The 21,587-nt window shown below is 40.0% G+C and overlaps 3 protein-coding genes across 8 annotated transcripts; 1 reads left to right on the plus strand and 2 right to left on the minus strand.

The window, feature by feature from the left end:
* Positions 1 to 5: 5 nt before the first annotated feature.
* Ge-1 (Enhancer of mRNA-decapping protein 4 homolog Ge-1) lies at positions 6 to 11,230 on the plus strand. 4 transcript variants are annotated; one of them, XM_022830099.2, is made up of 6 exons: positions 6 to 621; positions 1,051 to 1,220; positions 4,158 to 4,643; positions 4,999 to 5,664; positions 6,581 to 8,849; positions 9,147 to 11,230. In XM_022830099.2, the coding sequence occupies exons 4-6, from the start codon at positions 5,330 to 5,332 to the stop codon at positions 9,408 to 9,410; spliced, it is 2,868 nt and encodes a 955-aa protein (XP_022685834.1). In that variant the 5' UTR covers positions 6 to 621; positions 1,051 to 1,220; positions 4,158 to 4,643; positions 4,999 to 5,329; the 3' UTR covers positions 9,411 to 11,230. The 4 variants fall into 4 exon arrangements, with proteins under 4 accessions (XP_022685834.1, XP_022685833.1, XP_086823677.1 ...); XM_022830098.2 differs by having other exon boundaries at positions 1,088 to 1,220; XM_086967551.1 differs by lacking the exon at positions 4,999 to 5,664 and having other exon boundaries at positions 1,088 to 1,220.
* Positions 11,231 to 13,162: 1,932 nt separating this feature from the next.
* On the minus strand, positions 13,163 to 21,551 carry LOC111258637 (uncharacterized). 3 transcript variants are annotated; one of them, XM_022830064.2, is made up of 11 exons: positions 19,646 to 21,551; positions 17,754 to 17,945; positions 17,304 to 17,445; positions 16,814 to 16,948; positions 16,161 to 16,374; positions 15,826 to 15,945; positions 15,246 to 15,479; positions 14,843 to 14,979; positions 14,266 to 14,500; positions 13,892 to 14,040; positions 13,163 to 13,443 (listed from the first exon to the last, which is right to left on the minus strand). In XM_022830064.2, exons 2-11 carry the CDS (start codon positions 17,923 to 17,925, stop codon positions 13,227 to 13,229), a joined length of 1,755 nt encoding a protein of 584 aa, XP_022685799.1. In that variant the 5' UTR covers positions 17,926 to 17,945; positions 19,646 to 21,551; the 3' UTR covers positions 13,163 to 13,226. The 3 variants fall into 3 exon arrangements, with proteins under 3 accessions (XP_022685799.1, XP_022685798.1, XP_022685800.1); XM_022830063.2 differs by lacking the exon at positions 19,646 to 21,551 and adding an exon at positions 18,459 to 18,596; XM_022830065.2 differs by lacking the exons at positions 13,892 to 14,040; positions 19,646 to 21,551 and adding an exon at positions 18,459 to 18,596 and having other exon boundaries at positions 13,304 to 13,443.
* On the minus strand, positions 18,395 to 19,653 carry LOC111258638 (transcription initiation factor TFIID subunit 8-like). Its single transcript, XM_022830066.2, has one exon. The coding sequence runs from the start codon at positions 19,449 to 19,451 to the stop codon at positions 18,696 to 18,698; it is 756 nt and encodes a 251-aa protein (XP_022685801.1). The 5' UTR covers positions 19,452 to 19,653; the 3' UTR covers positions 18,395 to 18,695.
* Positions 21,552 to 21,587: the final 36 nt, after the last annotated feature.

Raw genomic sequence — 21,587 nt, forward strand, 5'->3', positions numbered from 1 at the left:
CTTACTTTTCGATGAAATCACTCTAATTGTTGTTTTTTAGATGGGTTCGAAAGGATATAATAGCTTCATACAACGAACATCAATAACCGTAGGTTTGTTTGTTTGTTTTTTTTTTAAACTGTTACACTAATGCTGTTTACGCATGATCAGGCCAAGTAGAACAGTGTGTAGATGAGTGCGGGGCTGGGCTGGGCTCCGAAAAGTCAATGTTTTTCCGCACAGGCCACTATCCACTAAGTAGTCTGACTTTTTAATTAACATGAACAATTGTAGATAACTGCTACTTAATCCAAATGATTCATCGTAATTTTCTTGTGTTTCGTACGCAATTGTCACTCTTCGCTTAAGGAGTAATATGGATTAGGCACGCTGATTGATAAAGTCTTTAAACCAATCTAACTCCATTTTGATTACCTACACCTTTCAAGTGTCGGGCAATCGTGCGTCGCACAGCAGAGATGGCAATCGTACCATCTAATCCTGTACTTTCTAGAGCTACTAAAAAGCGCTAGCATCTGGTTGAGATCGATCTTAAGTTATCTGGTGGCAGCTGTAGCTGCGAATCGTTGAAATACGAGTGACTAAACGAGTCCTCGAAGTCTCCAGTAGTGGAGTTAACAGGTACCTTAGCTCGAGCTAGCATTTTCCAATTGTGCAATGCTTTTGAGCAATGTATGGCTTGTCCATTTGAAAGCGAAGTTCATTTTTGATTTTCGTCTATGAGGCATCCGTCCATAAGCAACTTGAATCCGAGGAAAAGATTTATCTCTACCGTTTTATTTTTACGGGCCCCTTTATTAAGATATACCAAAAATGTTAACCTCTGATCTATAGTAAGATGCGAATGTGTTTCGGTACTTCAACGAGATCACTATGATTTACAAACAAGAGAAGTTGCACAAAGTAGCCCCACTCGAAAAAAAATTTGCCCCAAGGAATTTATTTTCGATCTGAGCTGAAAAATGAATTTCCTCAAACTACAAAACTGCCGCAAATCCAAATGATTCCACATTAGAAACGCTGGATATAACACATGCTTCTTTTCTTTAGGTCGCACATAATGAGGTGAATGAATTTATTAACCCAGGTAACATTGGAAATATGTCGACATCCGGTAAAAGGCCAACGAATACTGCCAAAGAATGGGGCCGCGAATAGCCATCAGGACATAGAATTAATGATTCGGGAAGGATAAAGTCTAACTCAAGCGCAGAGCAACGGTGAGAAAAACGTTTTTAATCGTGTATTAATACAGGCGGTACTATTAACAATTGTGGCGTCATCATTCTCTGATCAGCTTGATTTTAAAAATTTTCGCACCTTTAAAACCGGTCGTTAACGAGGCTTAGTGGCACCCAACAAATACGCTGTAATACATTTTCTAATTGACTGTTTATTGCTTCTGCTTTTTTTTTACTGTAATCTCTTACAAATATCCAGCTAAACTAATAAACACACCATATATGACGCGGTTATCACTCGTCGCATTCCGCTAGCACTATCATCCTTTGACGACGCCTTTGTTATCCCGAAATTGAGTAACTATTTTATCAAATAACCCCGTTTTTATACACTGGAACCACAGGGAATATTTCACTAGATGAATTTCGCACAAAAATTTCCACTAAATTAGGATTACTGTCCACTACGAAAACAAAGTGCTAGAGTTCCATACAATTCACGTCATAATTCCAAATGATATTTAGATACCTGCTTCTGGGCTTATACGGCGTACGTATGGGTCGCAAATGCATACATTGCTATTATAATGTAATACTTAAAACTGGTTATGGAAGACTCTGTTGCTGTCCCAACTGGGCAGATAGCTATGAAACACCAAAGCCCTTGAACAACTATACGTTATAATAGCGTGTATTCCATGCACTACCGATTTTCAAGCATACTGGCTTAATAGGATCAAACTATTTTTCAGTCACTTTTTCAACTATTCAAAGGTTTTACAGCGGACGGCCGAAATTAGCAAACGGGAAAAACCCCGAAATACATCAAGTCAAGTCAAGTCGATCGTCGAATCTTTCACATACGTGGCAAACCCATAAAGATAATTACATGGTTCTCGAAGTCTTAACGAGCAGGTCGAAGACACAGAAACACTTTGATTGCTCAGCATCCTACGAATAGCATCATTGTCATTATCTATCCGGCCAAAGTAGGCTTCTCTTTGCGGATGTAACAGTGTCGTTGTTCTATGCAATCGTTCGCGTTGCCGAGTGTCCACTACATCCGAAAGCAGAAGTACGTTTCGTTGACGACAACAGCTGTAGTCATTCTGAATTCGCTTCTGAATAGCTTCTATTTGACATTTACTCATTCGTCAGAACATTTACTCGTGCATACTCACCATGACGCATAGACGTATGAAAACATGTCCGAGTATCTTTCCGTAGTAGTAATAGTGCAGCAGTGCCAATGACTGTCACGGAGTGCTGCTTATTATATCTGTGCATGGCTATTTCATATGTTGGCGCCTATCTAGCTCGGGGCCCGCTAAAGGTCATTTCAGCTGTAACATAGGCGATGTCTGACTTTACGTCCACAGCATCCACCTAGCACTTTCCGTTCAGATCAGCATGATCTGCACTGAGACAGTTCGGCTCCCGTTGCTGTTATTATTGGTGGCAGTTTTTACCAAAGCCGCTGAATGGACTTCCGTTCTGTTCTACAGAATGAAATCTAACGAACAGGAACGCATTTGTTAGATCGCCAAACAGCGCAAGCGCTAGATTTCCCCTATCATGAAAATTTATTATGGAATCATTCCATTATTGATTATTACGCTTTTGCGCCGTTTTGTTGCGTTTTTGGAGTGCAAGAAAGTACACGTTGTACAGTAACCTCTGGCCTTTGGTGCATCTTCACTTGGTGCTCCGTATTGTTCTAACCATGCCGCTAGCAGCCAGATTTTTCAACAAGTAACACGGTGTTGAGTGTTACACTTCTCTATCAATTTCAAGAAGCCGACGTAACATTATTAAACCTGAGGGGCAAAAAATGAGGAAATATTCCACTCAATATTATATGAATAGCCGATCAATCGTTGCGTAATTTTTTTTAAACAAATACCTCACAATCCACAACACCTTCCGAGTACTCAATGCAATCACAATAAACGACAAATAATATCGGACTTACCTGTTTTCACAGTCTGTTTTTGACTGAACCATCAGGTATAATTCTTGATGCTTTATTTGTTGAATTTTCAAGCATTGCGCCTTTCATGCGCCTAGTGAGCTGCATGGTAGGGATTCTCATCTTATCCCCCGTAGACCGGTGCTGAAGACACATCCGTGACGAATACAGTATATTTGAAGGTGTGTCTTTGTTGGCTATGCCCTCATAGTTCCCTCAGTTCCCCTTCGGGCTACTCATGTCCTTACCCCGGTTGTTATGATGTCGTCGATGCTCTTAATCCCCTAACCTGAACGTTTCCCTTCGCTTTGTAGTCCTCCGGGAGCGCATTCTTGTCGCCTACCTGCGGTTCGCGGTTCGCTGAGGTCAATTGTCGGAAACAAGAGAAAAATCGCCGTCGGTCTCCGTAGTGGTCTCAAAGTCATGTCACTTTTCTGTCAACACCCTTACTGATAACCGATCATGCTTTTAGCCTTGCGCTTTACTAGTTTACCTTGGACGAGTGCCATTGGTCAGCCGTTTGCCCACTCAAAGGGATGTTATTGATATATTGACAGTTTTCCCTTGTTTATGCCTTTTTAACCGTACAGTTAGCAAACAAGTCTTATTAAGCACTACCAGCATTATTCACACTGATACTGAATGCACACTCAGACAAGAGTTTAATAAATATAAGAGTTCATCCGGGTCAGTCAGCTATCGCTCTGTCTAAATATATCGTCTTCTTCGCAACGGCAACATCGCTAGGCTGTAACCAGCGAAACTCCCTACACACATGTACTGGCCTATTTTCGAATACATTCTGTTACGATTGACTCACGCACCCTTTCCAGGTGCGCCGTCTACTCGTTTCTTGTCACAGTTATAGCCGCTTGCGGAAATGAGCTTCTAAATATTGTCAGCTGTACTAAGTATTCTATAATTATTGCTACACAGCGTTCAAGTTTCACCAAGAAAGGACGTTAAATAGAGCGTTCTTTCTCATTGTTTATGTGTTTTGTGTAAAGGTGTAGGGAAATGGCGGCCGACACGTCAACACCACTGCGTCGAGCGAAAGTAGTCGCCGCGCCGACGACGGAAAAAAGACGGCGAGCAAAACTTGGCATGGAATTACTGACATCAAAGTACCTGTGCATTAACGTGACCCCACTACGTAGTCCCGGCTGAACAATGAATCATTTTAGTTAAAATCGGTCAGACAATAATGCCCGTTCAATTCCTATGTGTTACAATAATCTGTCTCTGTGTTTATTAGGAATATCGTTCAATACTTGGTGGCAACGAACAAGAATAAAAGGGCGAGCGAATGTTGGACCAAACTCTTATTTTTTTAGTATGAAACCTCCTCTGGCAATTGTGTATGAATGGGTGCATATTAGCATTTCTGAAATAATATAAACAACTTCATATAGTTTTTATTCAGTGTATTTCAGATCAAAAAAAAAGAAAAAGAAAAAGAAGAACTGCAATATAGCTCGCCAATTCACATCAAGGTATGCAAATCTGCTCACAGCAGGAGTTCACAAAGTGTCAACACTTGTTATTAAAGCGACAATTGTTAAATTCAAGGTGCATTGCAATGGTTACTTTATACATGCGAAGATTTAAAACTATTCGAACAAAACTGAATTTTATAAGGAACAGGAAGGCAATAAGATCCCTGTCCTGGAAAGCGCGCGTAGCAGGTAGTGAACCCCTCACGCCAAGCTTTACCTTAAAGACCACCAAGTCACGGACCAATCTGCTGCCGATCAATTTGTCGTTTGCAAGCAGACAGAGCTAGTTCAACACAACGACAGCCACACAAATGAGTTGTTTGTTATGGTTCTGTATTGTTGTTTGACTCAGAGAGTGTTACGACCAGTACGGGTAACTAGCGCTTGTGCTTAGCGAAGAAGTCGTGCTGTCCCGTGCTTGTGTCTTTGATGCCAACCCAGCTCAGTAACCAATATAATAACGAAAAACGTGACATCGTGTACAATCATCACGAGAGCTGTTGTAGCGGCGATTCGTTCAACAGTCCGATTTCGCGGGCGCGTTATCGGATCAACGCGCCGCACAACTTCGCTCGGCGGGCGAAACGATTTAATGGTAGTAGTCGGTAATTGTGCCCTGATCATACCGCCTACCAATTTGATCCTTGCCGAGCAGCGTTGAAAAATAAGGAAACGCCGTAGCTATGAACGGACTAGATCCTAACGAAGCGACAGAAACACTAAAGAACCTGCTAAAGGTTGGCCAGCCGCCGTTGCCAGTGGCAAGCGGAGAGGCAAGCTGTTCCGATCAAATGCCACCGACTGGTGTAACGCTTCTCCAGCAGTTGTTTGCTACGGCAGCTAACGCCGGCAGTCTGAACGCCATGGAACAGCTAATTGAATTGAGAGGAATGGCCGAAGGCGAGGCGATTCCATTCGGACAGAAAGATGTCCGAATCGATGTTCGAGTTGACAAAGCTGAATACTTGAACAACAAGGTCAAGATTCGAAATATTGTTGACCTCGGCTGGGAGAACAAGTGAGTTAGTTGCTATCTATGCTATTACAACATGATGCTAATTGATGATAATCAATGGTGGCCGTTTGAATAGAAATAATACGACCGCTTAATTACGTAGGTATGCCTTATAATATGGCCAAAAATGGTCCGCGACAACAGGCGCTATAGTCAAAATCAGCGACGGCACTCGTTGTTCATTCATTGAGAATATTGTTTGGTTCTGTTGGGCTGTTTGCGCCGGATTTACTGAATGTAGACTGGAGGGTTGCCGAAGCTCAGAATATATTTTATGATAATTTAAAATATCTATGGGCATAATGAACTGCGAATATTTACAAACGTTAAGCGAATTATACAAGTATGAGTCTTTTGAGATCCCGAGGTGGCAACTATTTTAAGTATGGAAAAAGCGTGTACGTAAGAGTATATTTACAACAAATGTGTTTTACGATGCGTTAGCTTATGGGTCACAACGTATAATATAAAAGAGGAATGTAAGATCGTTCACACAGTAGATATACTAGATATCTGCCGTCGTTGTTCTACTGTACATGTTTGATCTTCAGTGCGAACAGGACTATGAAACAATGATTTTATAGTGCTGCTCGTTTTGTACACTAAAACCTATGAAACGATCCTCTAACGACCTGAAGCTTGGATAAAATGCTATCATTTTTCATATATACGTTCCTGTTGGCTTGTATAGGATTCATCCTGTTATGTACATATACGTTAATTAATGTTAGTTAGCGATACTAGCATTACATTTCGGTTATGACTAATGGTATTTCATTTTTAATTATGGAATATCCGTAGCCCTTAAAAGCAAAAACAGTTTCGGAGATATCCAAAGTCGAGAAATTTATTTTCGAGGTAACTGGAATTATATAAATATAACATACTTTCATATCTAACAGCGAATATCTGGTTTCAGATTCACCTATGGCAACCAGATCGCAGAGCATTGCAGCCGTGACTATGTTGCATACACCCTCAAAATGGCGTCGGGTGTGGGCGGTGTTCGTGTCATTAATATTAAGACGAATTGCCGGGCGCTTATTAAAGGAATTCAAGGCCAGGTGGCTGATCTAGCATTCGCACACATCAAATCTGAAGTCATTCTTGCTGTCGTAGACGACCTTGGGAACTTATACGTTTATCAGATCGGAGATGATGGAGGCATCAGCTATTTTCCGTTATTTCAGGTCAATCGACATTTAGCCACGACTGGAGAACCAAATCGGGTCATTTGGTGCAAGTATATTCCGGATGATTTTGAGTACGTCCCTCAAGAAAACGATCAGGAGAATTTTTCCAAGCTCTTGATGGTGTCGCATAAGAACCGTTGCGAGTTCTATTATATTGATATGATAATTTCCCGCCATGGGCAAAGCTTTAAACTGGACGAGGGCGACTTTAAAGTAGGTTGTGATGTGGTAGCTGGTAATATTCCTGGAGCTATTACAGAAGGTTCTATAGCGCCGGAGGCCACAACCGCTGCCGTGGCTACTTCTACCGGTTTAACCAAATTTATAAAACTCAACATGACACAAGATCCGGACAAGCGGCAGCTCCAATCAATCCATGAGTGGATGCCGCATCAAGGACCGATTAGTTCCGTTTTCTTTCTAGATGACCACCAATATATTGACCCCGATGCCCGTTTCTGGGAGTATGTCGTCACGGGAGCAGACGAAAATCGCGAATTAAAACTATGGGATTGTGCCTCTTGGACATGTCGACAAACGATTCGATTTGACGGCTTCGGCCGTGAGGTATGCCTTAAAGCACGAATGGACTTATCATCTAACTATATCATCCTGTCCGACCTTAGTAATAACGTCCTCTATATAATCCAGATCCGCAAGGAAGTGAAGAATGGAACAACAGTATCTGCGTCATTTGCCTCGATCGCCTACTTCCATTTGACTTTTCCTGTAGTGAGCTTCGCTGTCAGCTCTGTTTCCCGCTGCAAGTATAAGCCGATGGAAGAGCATGTCTTGAATATTCTCGAGCGTGACGATGACGACGAATCGAAGAAGCTCGAGGGGATTCTTGTCGAACTTACTTGGTTGACGACAAAGTCATTGCAACAGTGCAAGATTATCTATCGGCCGCTTAAGGATCCCGAGCCGGCGTTAGACCTTACCACGACAGCTACCAAATTAAATTCGGCGGTATTACTTGACAGCGTCGTGCCAAAGATGATTCCCAACGTTCGCTCGGAAAGCGACGCGTCGTCACCAAGTAAGGAGGTGGCAGACATTTTGCAGCAAACAGAATCAGAAGAAAACGGCAACACATCGCCAGAAGGCGGCGTTGAAGGGAAGAACTCGCCTAGCGACCTCGTCAAAGCGTGCGAGAAACTTCAGGAACAGGCACAACAGGCTGTGCAGTTTGAGCCGTTACCCCCTTCGGAGAAAGAACTGACGGCGCACGGCTTCGGTACGATAAGCATCAACGTGGAGGATATCACCCGCGAGCTGGGCGACCAATTGACTCGCAGTCTCACAAACGATGTGGAAGCCTCGCTCGTGCCCGCGTTACAAACGTCAATTGGCAAGATCGGCGAAGATTGCAAGCTCGCATTCCTCACCGAGGCACGCCAAACCACTCGCGACGCGGTCAATCAGGTGATCTGCCCCACATTTGAACGCATCTCGCAAAAGCTTTTCCACGATATCGCCAGCAACTTGAATGTGGGCTTCAAACAGATGCTTGACAAAGTTGAGGGTCATTTCGAGGCCAGAGGCAAGGAGAGACACGATCTAAACAAGAAACAGCTCGAATCGGCGTTAGATTCAGCCATCAGTCAAATGGTGAAGCATATGAATAAGACGATGGAGCAGTCGATTCAACAGTGCATTGCCCAATGCCGTGAAACTGTTACAACGCAGGTTGCTACTGAAATGGCGAAGCAGGAAAAAGTTCTTCGGACGGTGGTGCGCGAGGAGGTTGGCAAGGCGCTGCAGGCGGAGCGGAGGTCGCTTATGGCCAGCCCTGCGGGGAGTCTGAGCTCGATGGACTCGAACCGCAATGCTGGTGTGTTGCACGAGATCAAGTTGCTGCTCTCACAGGGCGAGGTAAAGAAAGCGTTCTCCCGAGCGCTTTCCGTAAGTGATCTGGACGTCCTTATCCAGACGCTGCGCATGGCCGACCGAAAAAGTATTTTTAAACGGGATCGTTGTCCTCTCACACCACAGGTTAGCAGTCGTACCCAAAATAATGAGCACGCACCTGAACATAGACATTTTAAATACGATTTCTTAAACTGGACAGACCTTTGAAAAGAAATATGCTGAAGTTTTTCGTTTCTAACGCATTCTATATAGATTAACTTAACTAACCATTCAATATCGAGATATAAAAAAAGAGTTACGTAAGTTTACAATTTAAACTGCAAATATGCAAAGTGGATATTTTATAAATTTATGATGAACATTTTTTTATAACTAAACTGAACAAATATATTATTCTTTTATTATTTTGTATTCTATCAGGTTCTAGTGGCATTGATTCAACAACTGTCTGCTGACATTTCTACGCACACCCAGTTGAAACTGGATTACTTAGAAGATGCTATGATGACACTGGATGCCCGAGAGGAGGTGACAAAACAGCTACTCCTCCGGATCCTACCGTCGTTTGTTGAGTCGCTCAAGAACTTCCTGCGCAGTTATCCCCAGCATGCGGACCATCGTCGAGTGGAGCGGCTTCGTAGTATGGCAGAACTGTACACAGACCGGGTGTCGTCTGGTTATTAGATATGTGGTACGACTTGCGATTAGATCCAGCAACTTGGCTTCTTCTGTCTTGTTGGATACATTTAATTTAACCGGCCGACGCAGTTGACGTGAGTGGCGCAAACGTTCAAGGGCTTGCCGCACCATATGTTGTCTAACGAGACATACAGCCTTCGGCCGCAAAGTGCGCGGACGACTAGTCCTTTATGTAAAGGACTGCGTATTTCATGGGTTGTTCGTAGCGAGGTAGCGGTCCATCATTCTAAAGCGCTATGGAAAACTGTGGGCAGGACACCAATGAAGTGCTCGCCAACCTAAACGATTCACAACTCTTAAAATAATATGTCTATTGGAAATCATTTTTTACGATTTTCCGGAATCTGACAAGGTGCGATCGCGCACTGCAGCGATATCACACTGACTCATTACCTTCTCTATAACTGCCAAGCTCTATCGCGCAGTTTATTTTTTTGCACAAAACATGGTCATCATGTTTATTGGACATCTTTGGTTGTTTTTTAATAGAAAATGGCCTTAATGATACATCAACAAACCCTGATTACCTTTGCCATATAAAATAATAATACAATGTGAAAGAATCGCAATCATTGTGGCATTGTATGGGTATTAATTATCGCGTCATTACGACTGCTGAACTGTTTTGTAGCGACTTAGAAACGGTTTCCTCGGTTTGATGTAAACAGTGAGTGATTTCGTTTTCGAAACGGATGCGCATTAGAGCAGTGTGATACTCTTTGCTTGTGATCAGCTTCGACCTTTAGGAGAAGAATGCGTGTTCCAGTATGTCCGGAATCGGTCATTTGTATGTATCAAAGGCGAAGTAAGATCAGTTGTATAAGGTTTTTGTGTTTGTGGACGGACACTTTGCTGTCTGTTGTATATTCAGACTTTGATTTCTTCCAATTCCAATCGAACCAGTCAATATACATATATATTATCCGTCAAGACAAATGCACCTTAACGTTACGCCTACTATATTGTTTTTTTGTGCTTTTGCCATTGTTCTGCTATACTGCAACTCCGCTCCTGGAGCAATTTTGTGCGTTGCCTAATTCTTAATAAAAATAAATGTATTGGTGTTATACATTGTGAGAATGTAAATCTCACCATTGTTCTGACATGAAATGGGGGACGAGAATGGTTTCATCTCTTTCTTTGTTTACTCACTATGTGTTAGCGATTGCTTCATAACGTTTCTGCGTACACTCTTGTACCTACCAATGATATGTATGTGTGTCTGTGTGTTTGTCTAAACTTTAGCGGCTCGTAGCTCCGCATTTTGTAAGAGGTTGTATGCCCATTACAAGTATGCCTGGGTGCGTGTCGAAGGGGTTCGAAGCTGTCACGTGGAGATTCTTAGATCAATGTGTTTGGGGAGGAATGCAGTACTCTGTTTTTCCTTGAATTTTTTTGTTTTGGGCCCTCTATTTAAGTTCTTCGGCCTGATATTGTAAGAAAGGACTACAGGGGGTGATGGGCTACGACTGCCTGTCCCTCGCATATATATGTATACGCTCACAACACGTAGCCATGTATTGTACTACGTACAGGCATTGAAGACGTAGATTTTATCAAAAAAATGAAGCGCTAATGAAAACTAGGTGAGAAAAGTGATGGAGGAAAAAAGACTGAACAAAAAGGCTTTGGAGATTGCGGTGGCTTTTCATCTTTAACGACTTGTGACATCATAAGAATACTTTTAGTTGCTATTGTAACGAGGGTGTTTATGGAATGCACTGATGAAAAATAAGCCTGTGTATAATAGTAATAATTAGAAAGAATGAGCTAAAAATAAATTAACGAGAAGTGGAAACGGAAAATGTCGAGTATATTTAATCTTGTACTTCGCTTTACGAAAAGAATGCATGTCAAACATCAACTTTCTTCAGCACTATTTGCTAAACAATGTGTAAGCTTTTATCAAAAAATAAACCTAATCTTGCCTTTTTTAATCTCAAATAGCAAAATAGGTAAGTCTGAAGTTTCTTGCTTTCTTAGCAAAGTGTTTTTATACGTATGCATCCGTTCCTTAAAAGCAGAAGAATTAAAAGCCTTAAAAAGCTATTGTAAACTATGACTAATTCGAAGCCAAATCTTGTAAATAGCACACGGATATTTCATAGCTGATAAGATAGAATCAATCCTATAAAAGCGACTAGCTAATATCTAGTTCTCGAATAGCCCGACAGGCCCCTCACTGGCTTACGTATATAAATACGTATTGTTAATATTGTTGTATATATATATATATATATATATATATATATATATATATATATATATATATATATACAGTATATATGTATATAATAATGTTGTTAATAAATACGTATAAAGTATTGTACTGATGATCATGTACCTAATACGACTGGAGCCAGGAATAAAAGAATCGCAGCGCTACGAAACTTCTGCTCGGTGAGTAAACAAAATGCTTCAGTTAATAGATTTAATTGTTTGGCGTAACTTGTCAGATAGCGCTGAAACATTCAGCAGGAATATACTCCAAACCTTATTTTTTCGTTGCTTTGGGAGTGCAAACTAAGCAATACATTAGGGAAACAAGCTTTTATCTGCGGTAACTCTGTATATGGCCTGTATATATATAGTAATCTGTGTATGGCCTATATTTCCGTGAAGATAAAATGAAGGAAAAAGAAATATGAGGAATCAGTAAAGTTCGCTTACAAAATTATTTAGCACTCCTCATTGCGTGCCTAGGAATCCTATCTCTTTCCTCTTCGCCTGCCATCCAGGGCCTAAATAAAAGCTAAAAATGTATCTAATATTTATTCTTACGACTATTACGTTTTAGCGATTAATATCAAGCTCTTAATATTAACAAAAAAAATAGTAAAAAAAACTCTGTGGAACAGGTTTCTAGTGACAAAAAAATATTCAGTCATAGAACTGTCAGGTAATCACTAAACTAAGATCGAACTTAACAAGATTAGTGATCAACTATATTATTTAAAAAGTAGACAAAAAGGCGTCCATATTGTATTAGATTTCAAAAACACGCCATTATCGTGTATATATGAGCGCCTGTACAAGATTTTCCAATCACTGTACTTCTTTATTAAATTTGTTTATGCTATTATTACTTATCCTGTATAATAGCTGTATGACAAACGGCGTCTAAGTGGATCGGGTCGGATCTATTATACATATATAGTCTTTATTAGGATTCGCATGCATTTTTTATTATGCTAAATAAAATGTTCGCTACTGTACTATATATCTTCTATTAAATGTCGACATCTACATATGCACAGACAGAGATGGGGTTACGCAAAATGGCATGAGGAAAGACGAGGGATGGATCTTTCTTAATCGTTACATATTAAATAAAAACACATAGTGTTTAAACAAAGTCCTGATTGCCGATCCCTAATCGCTCTACTTTAAACATAAAAATATAAGGTGTTCAGAGAAGTTCTTGACAGCTGATTATCTCCTGTCTGCAAACATACAGTGCTTTCTACTTTGGACCATTTTGATTTAGAGTGCTCAATCAGTTGTCGCACCAACATGTGCCTTATGATGAATCCAGCAGCGCTAGAAGCACTTGTGGAAATAGAATGAATTTAACCAGTCATATGGTACCTGTTGCATCTCATAGCTGACCGTCAACTGAAGGTTTGGCAGCAACTCAGTGATGAATATATACTCAATATCCAAACAGCTGAACCTCTTTAAAAGCCTATTTGAGAACGGAGTTCGCTTCACTGTGTCTAGATAAAAATATTTAGCACTAAAAGTCGAACCTTTGTTTTTATTGAGAAAATATAATATATATACAATGTATCAACAGATGAACTAACTGTCCGATCGAGGCTGAACAACAACAATATCGGAATCGTCAGTCATATCAACCAAAACAACAGAGGGATTCAGAGGCGTAGAAGATTCCTCACCGCTTGGGCCTGGTAAAGGCTGCAGCTTCTCTCGGAGCGGTTGGAGATCAGCATCACGAACTGAACGAAAATCCTTTGCCAGGTTCAGAAGACGGGCAGCCTCTGGTGGGTCACGGTTGCTGCAATAAAAACACTATTGAATCAATCACAACGTCCAGCTCTCTAGAAGAAAAAGAATATATAGTACCCAATTACCACATCAGTCAGGTTGACAGATGGCCATGCACTTTTCTTACCTACGTCATATATCGAACAAGACATTCTTTTGATTATTAAATATTATTAAATCTTATTTTAATTATTTAATTATACAATTAAAATGATATTGTATAACTAAATTCTGTAAAATAATTGGCGGAGTTACATTGTTTTAAATAATCAAAATATAACAATACGAAGACCTTCCCTTTATTCCTAAAGACGGACAATTGGATTTTCGACTAGCCGCAATGAAATTCCCGCCCAGTTACCACAGCAGCGTGCAACATTAGCAAGCTACCTTAAAATATGCAGACAGCGTTAGTAGCGATTTGCCTAGAAAAACTATTCTAAAAAAAAAATACAAACACGTAGTAGCCAAATAAGTAGAGGGTTGCGGTGGCAAGTTCTCTGTCGTTTTTCCGAACATCAGGGATTTCTTTAACATTAAGACTCAATTTAATAAAATCTTCTAGGGCCGCCCGGGCCTTGACAGGTTCGCCGCTGGACTGAAACAGCTGAAACAATTAAAGGGCGATAAAAGAGTTTAAATTGAGTATTGCATTTATTCCAATAAACGTACAACAAACCGTTACAAACACCCAACGGTGTAGCTACTCTGCATATCATCATAGAGAAGCCTGCAAGATTGTTGTCACTTCTATCAGCATTGTTTTTGAAACCGAATATGATAACTGTGTTAAAATGGATGTGTTGGATACAACAAGCGAGGCCCGCCTCACCTTTCCAAGTTTGAAGAGGGCCAGACTGTCGTGCGCAGTCTGCTTCTCAAGGGCAAGTAGATGAGCTTTCCAATAAAGGGATTTTGCTTCATCGATTTTTGCCACTTTCTCGAGGCGTTCGCCCAAGGCTACGAGCATCTTTGGACATCGTGGTTGTAGCTTCAGTGCTTTCTTTTGGTAATACACTGCGTAATGATGCATCTTCAGTTGATCATACATTAAGGAGAGACTGCACCTGAAGATGCATGAAAATAACAATGACGTTTTATTTTAACAGATAATGGATAACTAAGGAAATGTCGATACTTTGTCTTTATCTTTTGCCAACCATATCTTAATCAGACATTGTTTACCTTTGATACGTTATCTCCAAAATATCACCACATATATATATATATACTCCAACCGTTGTATACGTTTATCTTTTAACAACGATGTTAATAACAATGTGTCTTTATTCTTACTATAATACTTCTACAACAATAGCGTCCACAATGCACCCGAACCTTGAATAGAAACATTGACTGTCGTCAGAAACTGCTTAACAATGTAAGCACAAAGTTCTGTAATTTCCTACCATGCCCGATGATCACACTTATCTATCTCGACAGCCTGATGGTAACATTGAATAGCCGCATTGATGTTCTTAATCAGTGAATATTCATGCCCCATAAGTGTCCAGGCTGGTCCGTAATTGATACTGATTTTCATCGCCTAAAAAGACGTCATTAGAGGATCTTATAATTAGATTATCGATAACCAGATAGTTGAAACGATTCAGCACAGGCCAATTGAAACATCACTACTCAACCAATATTGCGAGCCAACCTCATATATTTCACGGAGCAAGAATGAATGCATACTTTTAGCTTCGCAAATAGACACTTCCAACTAACCCATGTTATAGTATCTGAAATTAACAGCAGTCCACATTTAGTTAGTTAGCAGCAGTTTAACATTAGAGGTTATATTTATGTTACCTTTTTGAAATAGAGCAATGCAGGAGCATGCTGTTCCCTAAGGCTATATACATTTCCAATAACGGCGCACGTCTCAGCGCGCTGTGGGTCCACTGCATGTAGCTGCTGAGCCAAGTTCGTTAACTCCTGCCGCTTGCCCTCAATATACAAGAGCTCGGAATAAGTGTCCATACCTTCTAACCGGCATGGGTCTATAGCGCGAACTCTTTCGTAATACTGCTTTGCCGTTTCGAGCTAAATACATAGAGGATATATACGAAAAAAAAAACGCAAAAAACAATCGACACCTTTTCCTTGAAAGCAATTTTCTCGATAGAACAAATATACCTATATGAATTACCTATATAAATGTTTCGACTCTTACATGCGGAGCTTCGTCGAATCGAAAATATGTACCTGAGTTTCCTCGTACAAATTGATTGTAGCTATAAAATTATATCGGAGAAATGCAAGCGGAAACTTTTAAAAGTTTTGGGCACATCAAAGACACTGTGATAATGCATGTTCCTATAACGTATATAAAATAGATTCGAGAAAATATACTATTTTTACATGAATGGGATCAAAAAGTATTACTCACAGAGGTTGAAGACAATGCACGTTGCGCGTAGGCAATTCGTGTGAGTACATACGGGCAGTTCGGAAACAGCGAGTCTAACTTGTGGTAAACTTTTAACACAAGTGGGTCCGACGAATCGACCTTCAAGTAAGTAAAGGTAAAGCGATGTCACAGCCAGACAGGGAATGCCGATAAAAATAGTTCACTAAACAGTTGTAGTACTTTAACTCTATTCGTATCCAGTGCTCAATGAGTAAACATATTTAGAAGTGCAAGACAGGTTTCCAACAAAGGTTATTTTCTGTTGAGTTCTTCCATACCTAATTTTCATTCGAATAAACGAAGGTAATTTTCACCTTTGTTAACGCGAGGCCAGTGAACATGAGAAGCAGCCAGCTGCAAGGAACACTTAGTTTGAAGAGTTGATCTCGTGACGCTACCAAAAGGGAGAGTTCGGCCCAAGCTGCCCAAAGATTCGGTTCGAGCCTAAGAGCTGCCTCCAGAGTTTCAATGGCACCCGATTCCAGGCCGAGTAGTCTTTGTACGACACCGTACAAATAAAGACAGTACCTGAAAAAATGACCAAAACTAAACACTTGGGATATCGATGGCAAAATTAAAGCACTCTTGCTTTTTGTAAAGACCGAAAAAAAGATTCGCTCAAAGACCGAAAAATTAACCAGACCACAGAAAACGACGGGAGAGGTTACGCCCCGCCTTTAATTTCACAAAAGTTACATGACACAGGTGTCATATAACAGGTTTAAATGAGGTAAACAGTAAAGCCAAATGATAAACTCGCGACGTATATGCTGAATAAAAGTGAATAGCAAACGTAATCTGTGAAAACGCAGACAGGGCCCATATTCTCCTTCTTACTTCTTGAAAGCAAAATGTCTGGTATAGGTAGTGTAAATTAACAAAGATACATATCTATTTCGTATATATTCCCTGTAATATGTGATAGAGATCAGGTTGCATTTTTTGTTCCGATATCAATTGATCATACCCGTCAAGTGCTTTTTGTTCGTCTTTGAGATCCCAGTAAAGTGCCTTTAATTGACGGTCCTTAGCGCGCTGTTCTGATAAACTGCTCACGGCCTCGGCTAGTCCATCTACGCGCTTTGTTTCCGCTGATTGATACCTTTTGTGATAAAAACAGATTAACAGTTCATGGACAGTTGCCCAAATTTTGCTTGACTTTGACAGAAAACAACCTTTTCTTTATTTCTATGTTAAAGTTAGGCTACTTTTCTTTTGGTTAAACGCTTAAGGCAAATATAAATAACTTCCTGAATGTTGATAATAATAAAATTTAGAACTTAGAATAAGATAAAATCAATTCGTTATTGCATCCGAGAGTTCATGAGTTTAAGTTCTGCGTCGATTAGCCATACGTCTAACTGATAGGCGACTTATGGGATGAATAATTTCAAATTTTAGATAGACAACCATTACTAGGATATGAAAGGAGTTTTTTTTGGCTTGTAAAAACAAACCTCGCGTAGAAGTAGATAAATCTCGTCCTAGGCTGAACGCTTCCTTTGGCGAAATGTGCTGCTCGGTCATATTCCCGTTTGTTAAAATACGACATACTTCGTAGATAAACGGAATCAGCGTCGTCAGTGACAAAATATTCGTCTGTATTCAAAACAAGGTTATCATGATTAATCATACCTATCACAGCGGTTGCATGGCGCCATTTACATGTTGATAAAGGGCAGCATGTGGTTTTGTTAGCAATTGATTCTATTCTACTAATACCGGTTTTTGAAACTTTTTTTGATGGAAGATATTTCATCAAACTGTATCATGCTGAAAAACAATTGATTAGGACGTTGACGTAGTTGTTTCCTCTTTACTTATCTACAAATTATCACAATATTCAATGGTCAACAATGTTTTTTTAACTTTCTCTAGGGATAGTAGCAATCATAATCAATTGTTACCAGGCGGTACTTGGCTAGTATCCTTTCCAAGTGTGACTAACAGCTCAGCGAGCGTTTCTGTCGATCGCTTTAAACACCGGGGCTCGCTTTCGCGGAGCGAAGCAACTATTGAGGCCCTCAACTGAGCTGGAGAAAAATTTGTCGCAAGTAGTTTATTCAGGTCAGCTTCCATGTTGTTTTATTTATTTTCACCTGATAGAAAACATCAAATGCATTCTGTGTCAAAGCTATATCTAAGTATCCCGCTATTTCATTATGATTTATACGTGTTGTATTTAAGATGCTTTAAAACTGACTGAAATACATATGTTACTTAAACCAAAATGTTCATCAACTACTAGGCTTAGCTTATTATTAGCGCAGTATCATTAAATTTTTATATAGTACCTTTAGAGAGCACCCAAAAGAGGATTATAGTAACGAAAAATTTCATTTTTAATTCAAGAAAAGTTAAATTAACTCTTCATTATTAAAAAATTAAGGATTCGCTCCACCACAAAATGGTATATTTCTCACACCTTCAAGTAGTTAATCCTTATATATGATAAATGCCCTATGTTGTAAATACGTATAGTAGCGTAAGGTAGCCATCAGTACGCTATAGACAAAACAGAACATATAACAATAAACACAAGGTGACCTAAATATTATTTACTTTATTGTGATTTTTTTTATAACACAGTTGTGTATCCTCATTTCACTTACTTATAATAGTATTTTTGATCCGTTGCACACAATAAGAATAACAAAGTTTACACAAGAGCGCAATTTATACAGGTTTATGGTAACCGTTCGGTATCAGCATTAGCAGCTACACTTGAATCCGCACACTCAGGCATTATGTACACCTGCGGGGTTATCCTTTCTCTTAATGAAAAGCATTCTTTTAATACAAGGTGAGGCAATTAAGACCCTTTATACACCTCTGATCTTTGTTTTCGATCAGAATCTTCTGCGTGGCATCTTTACACCACGAAGATATGGGTTGTCGGGCTGTTGTCCACTTTCTCCTCGTTCTGGGACTAGTTCTTCTTTTTCGTCATCTTCTTCATCTTCAAACACCTGGTCCTTGGGTTCAAGAGCAACCAGCCATGGTTGGGGCGAAGGCTTACACGCAATCAGCGGGTATAACGTAGGGTTATCAGGAAATAGCGTCTGAGTGCCAGAAGTCTTAGCCACGAAGCGTGTGAGTGCTCGTTCAATATCGCGTTTTTGTGAGGCTACCTTCTCACGAATGGCGACATATTCAGTGACGGGCTGACGATGTGTTAAGGTCCGGATGTATGCATGCGAGTCGGGAAAAGGAGGAAAATGATCGGGAATATGACTTGGTAGAGGCTTGCGTTCACCGGCTCGAAGCGTAAGCGGTGTGGTTACGCAGGCTTGTATTCCGGGCGAGGCAATTTGTATTTTGCCCGGCCGTCGCATGTAGTCTCTCATACCTTCGAAACGTATGCCGATATCAGCGATTGCCAAACAGACATCAGGAGCGCTCGCTTCAGTACGCCCGCCAAGTTCAGCAAATGACTTGGCTGAATGGCAGACTTCGATCAGAGTTGCTTGGAGCATCTCAGTAAGCGTTTCCATTGCAGTAGCATCACAAAAACCAAAACCCTGTTCAAGACAAATCGCTGAAACGGCTGACTGAAGCACCCGTCGATATACGGGGTACGGAGTAGCGTGAGATGGACCAGCCATCGTGACTGCCGCTTAGATCATCAGATTCAACAGCTCTACCAAATCGACGGGAAGACCCAACAACTCTTAAACTCAGCGACAATTACAAGGATGGTTTCAATAGCCCACCGTCAAACATTAATACAATAGGTAATCATATAGAACATCCATAAAATTGAAACAAAACAACGCATTTCGTAGCGTTAGTAACGTACCTGTTAGAAGACGATGGCGACTGTTGATAAACAAATGCGCGAATCCCGAAATGGCGCTAAAACATCTTCGCTGTGTAGAAATGAGGGAATACAGGTTAGTGTACCACCGGGCGCCGTTGGTGCAATAACTTTTATATACGCATTCTTTTCATCAAAGCAACACCCCGAAAATGAGATCCGCACAGACGGGTGTTTACGATTTACAAGCCGAAGATTGTTAGCATTATATTGTGTTCGGAGGAAAAATACTTTACGGAAGAACTCGATTTCTGGGTGCCTGTTTGCCGCAGTCTAGGCGCGATTCTCCGCCGTGAAGTCTTATACCCTTGATATTTGGCATAATATCGTTGCTTCCAGGCTGGCTTTCTGTTCTGAGAAAATCTACTATGGTTGTGTGTAATCTAATTATCTGAGTAAGAACATCCCAATTTAAAAATCCCTACCCCTGTTACTCTCGAAAAGTATTTACTAATACTAGAAAAAAATAATTCTCGAAATGCCTCATAAAACTTCAAATCTAATCTTTATATAGTGACAGAATCACCTCCTTATAAATTTTGTAGACTTGCGTTTTAAACAGGGAACATGTCGTGTGTAATAATTGTAGGCAAATAGTTACGATAAAAGTCACAACTAGTATAATAGTAATTAATGCTTTTCTTTGCACTAGACGGAAAATGATTTCAAATTAAAATATAGTCTTTATAAGAGCACACGTAGGTTCGCGTAATTTGTAAAACAAACCTCACCGGAAGACGTCGCAAGGTTATATTCTCTATAATAGCTTCCCTTTAGATTGTTTAATTTTTTTTAGATTATTTTAGATAATTACTGACTATTTGCTTCATAGCAGAAGAATATATAGAAAATTGAAAAAAAAGTAATTTGAAACTTGTTCTATTGGCATTATAACGTAATAAGTTTTATAGAAGCTTTTGGTAGAGTGTCTTGTAAATAATGAACCAAATTCAGCCAATCACTTCCTGAAATGCATGGAGCTATTGCTATCGACTGATAGTTTAATTTGATTAGCTCTACGATAATTTAAAAACTTACAAGCAATTTTTAATTTTTACCAAAAAATTACAAGTAATATTTATATCGGTTTTATCCAACTGCTCAAGAAGATCGATTAGCAATAGTATAAACGCTGAGATCCCAGTTCTGGTAATTTTGACTACGATTAAAACTAAATAGGAAATGCATTTTACAAATGTTCTTGTAATATACTTCCACAGCTGATGCGTTTAAAAGTAAAAAAGCTAAAGCGAAGAGAATTAATTTGTTCAAATTCTCTTCGCTTTAGCTTATTAGTTATGTTCATAACTCTGGAAACGTGGTTTAAGCCTAACGAAATTAATACCGTTACGCTAAACAAATAGGGCCAGACTTCACATAGAAGTGAATTTCGGCAACCTACACGCAATAATAAATAATGCTGGACTGGTCCTTAATCTCTTTATACGTTCGTGCCAGTCGAATACTCACACGATTTGCCAACCCAAAAACTAAATCTAGAGTAATCTAGAGGCATTTACTGCGCAGTGTTCAAGGGTAAACTTCGAATCCTGCAAAATGCATATTTCAGATTCTAGGCAGGACACCAACATGACTAGCGTCATATCTTTTGCACAAGCGAACAATGCACGAGATCGACTGCTTATATTTGAAAAGTAAAATTACATTTTATAAGAGGATGGTTTTCTAAATATTGTCTTTCCTATTTCTCTCATACGAGTTGCATAAGGGAAACACGAAGTCTCTTTATTATATACTGGTACACTTAAGTCCATATACCAACCAGACATGTTCCAGTATATCTATTCGAACGTCTCTTGGAGAGGGTTACTAGTGGAGAGGTTGCTTCTGCACCACGTTCGAAAACAATTTCTGTTGTATAACTCATAGAACTGTCATAAACTGTAAATGATATCGCCAATTT

Source organism: Varroa jacobsoni, unplaced genomic scaffold (genome assembly GCF_002532875.2).
Source record: "Varroa jacobsoni isolate VJ856 unplaced genomic scaffold, vjacob_1.0 scaffold_253, whole genome shotgun sequence".
Lineage (NCBI taxonomy): Eukaryota > Metazoa > Arthropoda > Arachnida > Mesostigmata > Varroidae > Varroa > Varroa jacobsoni.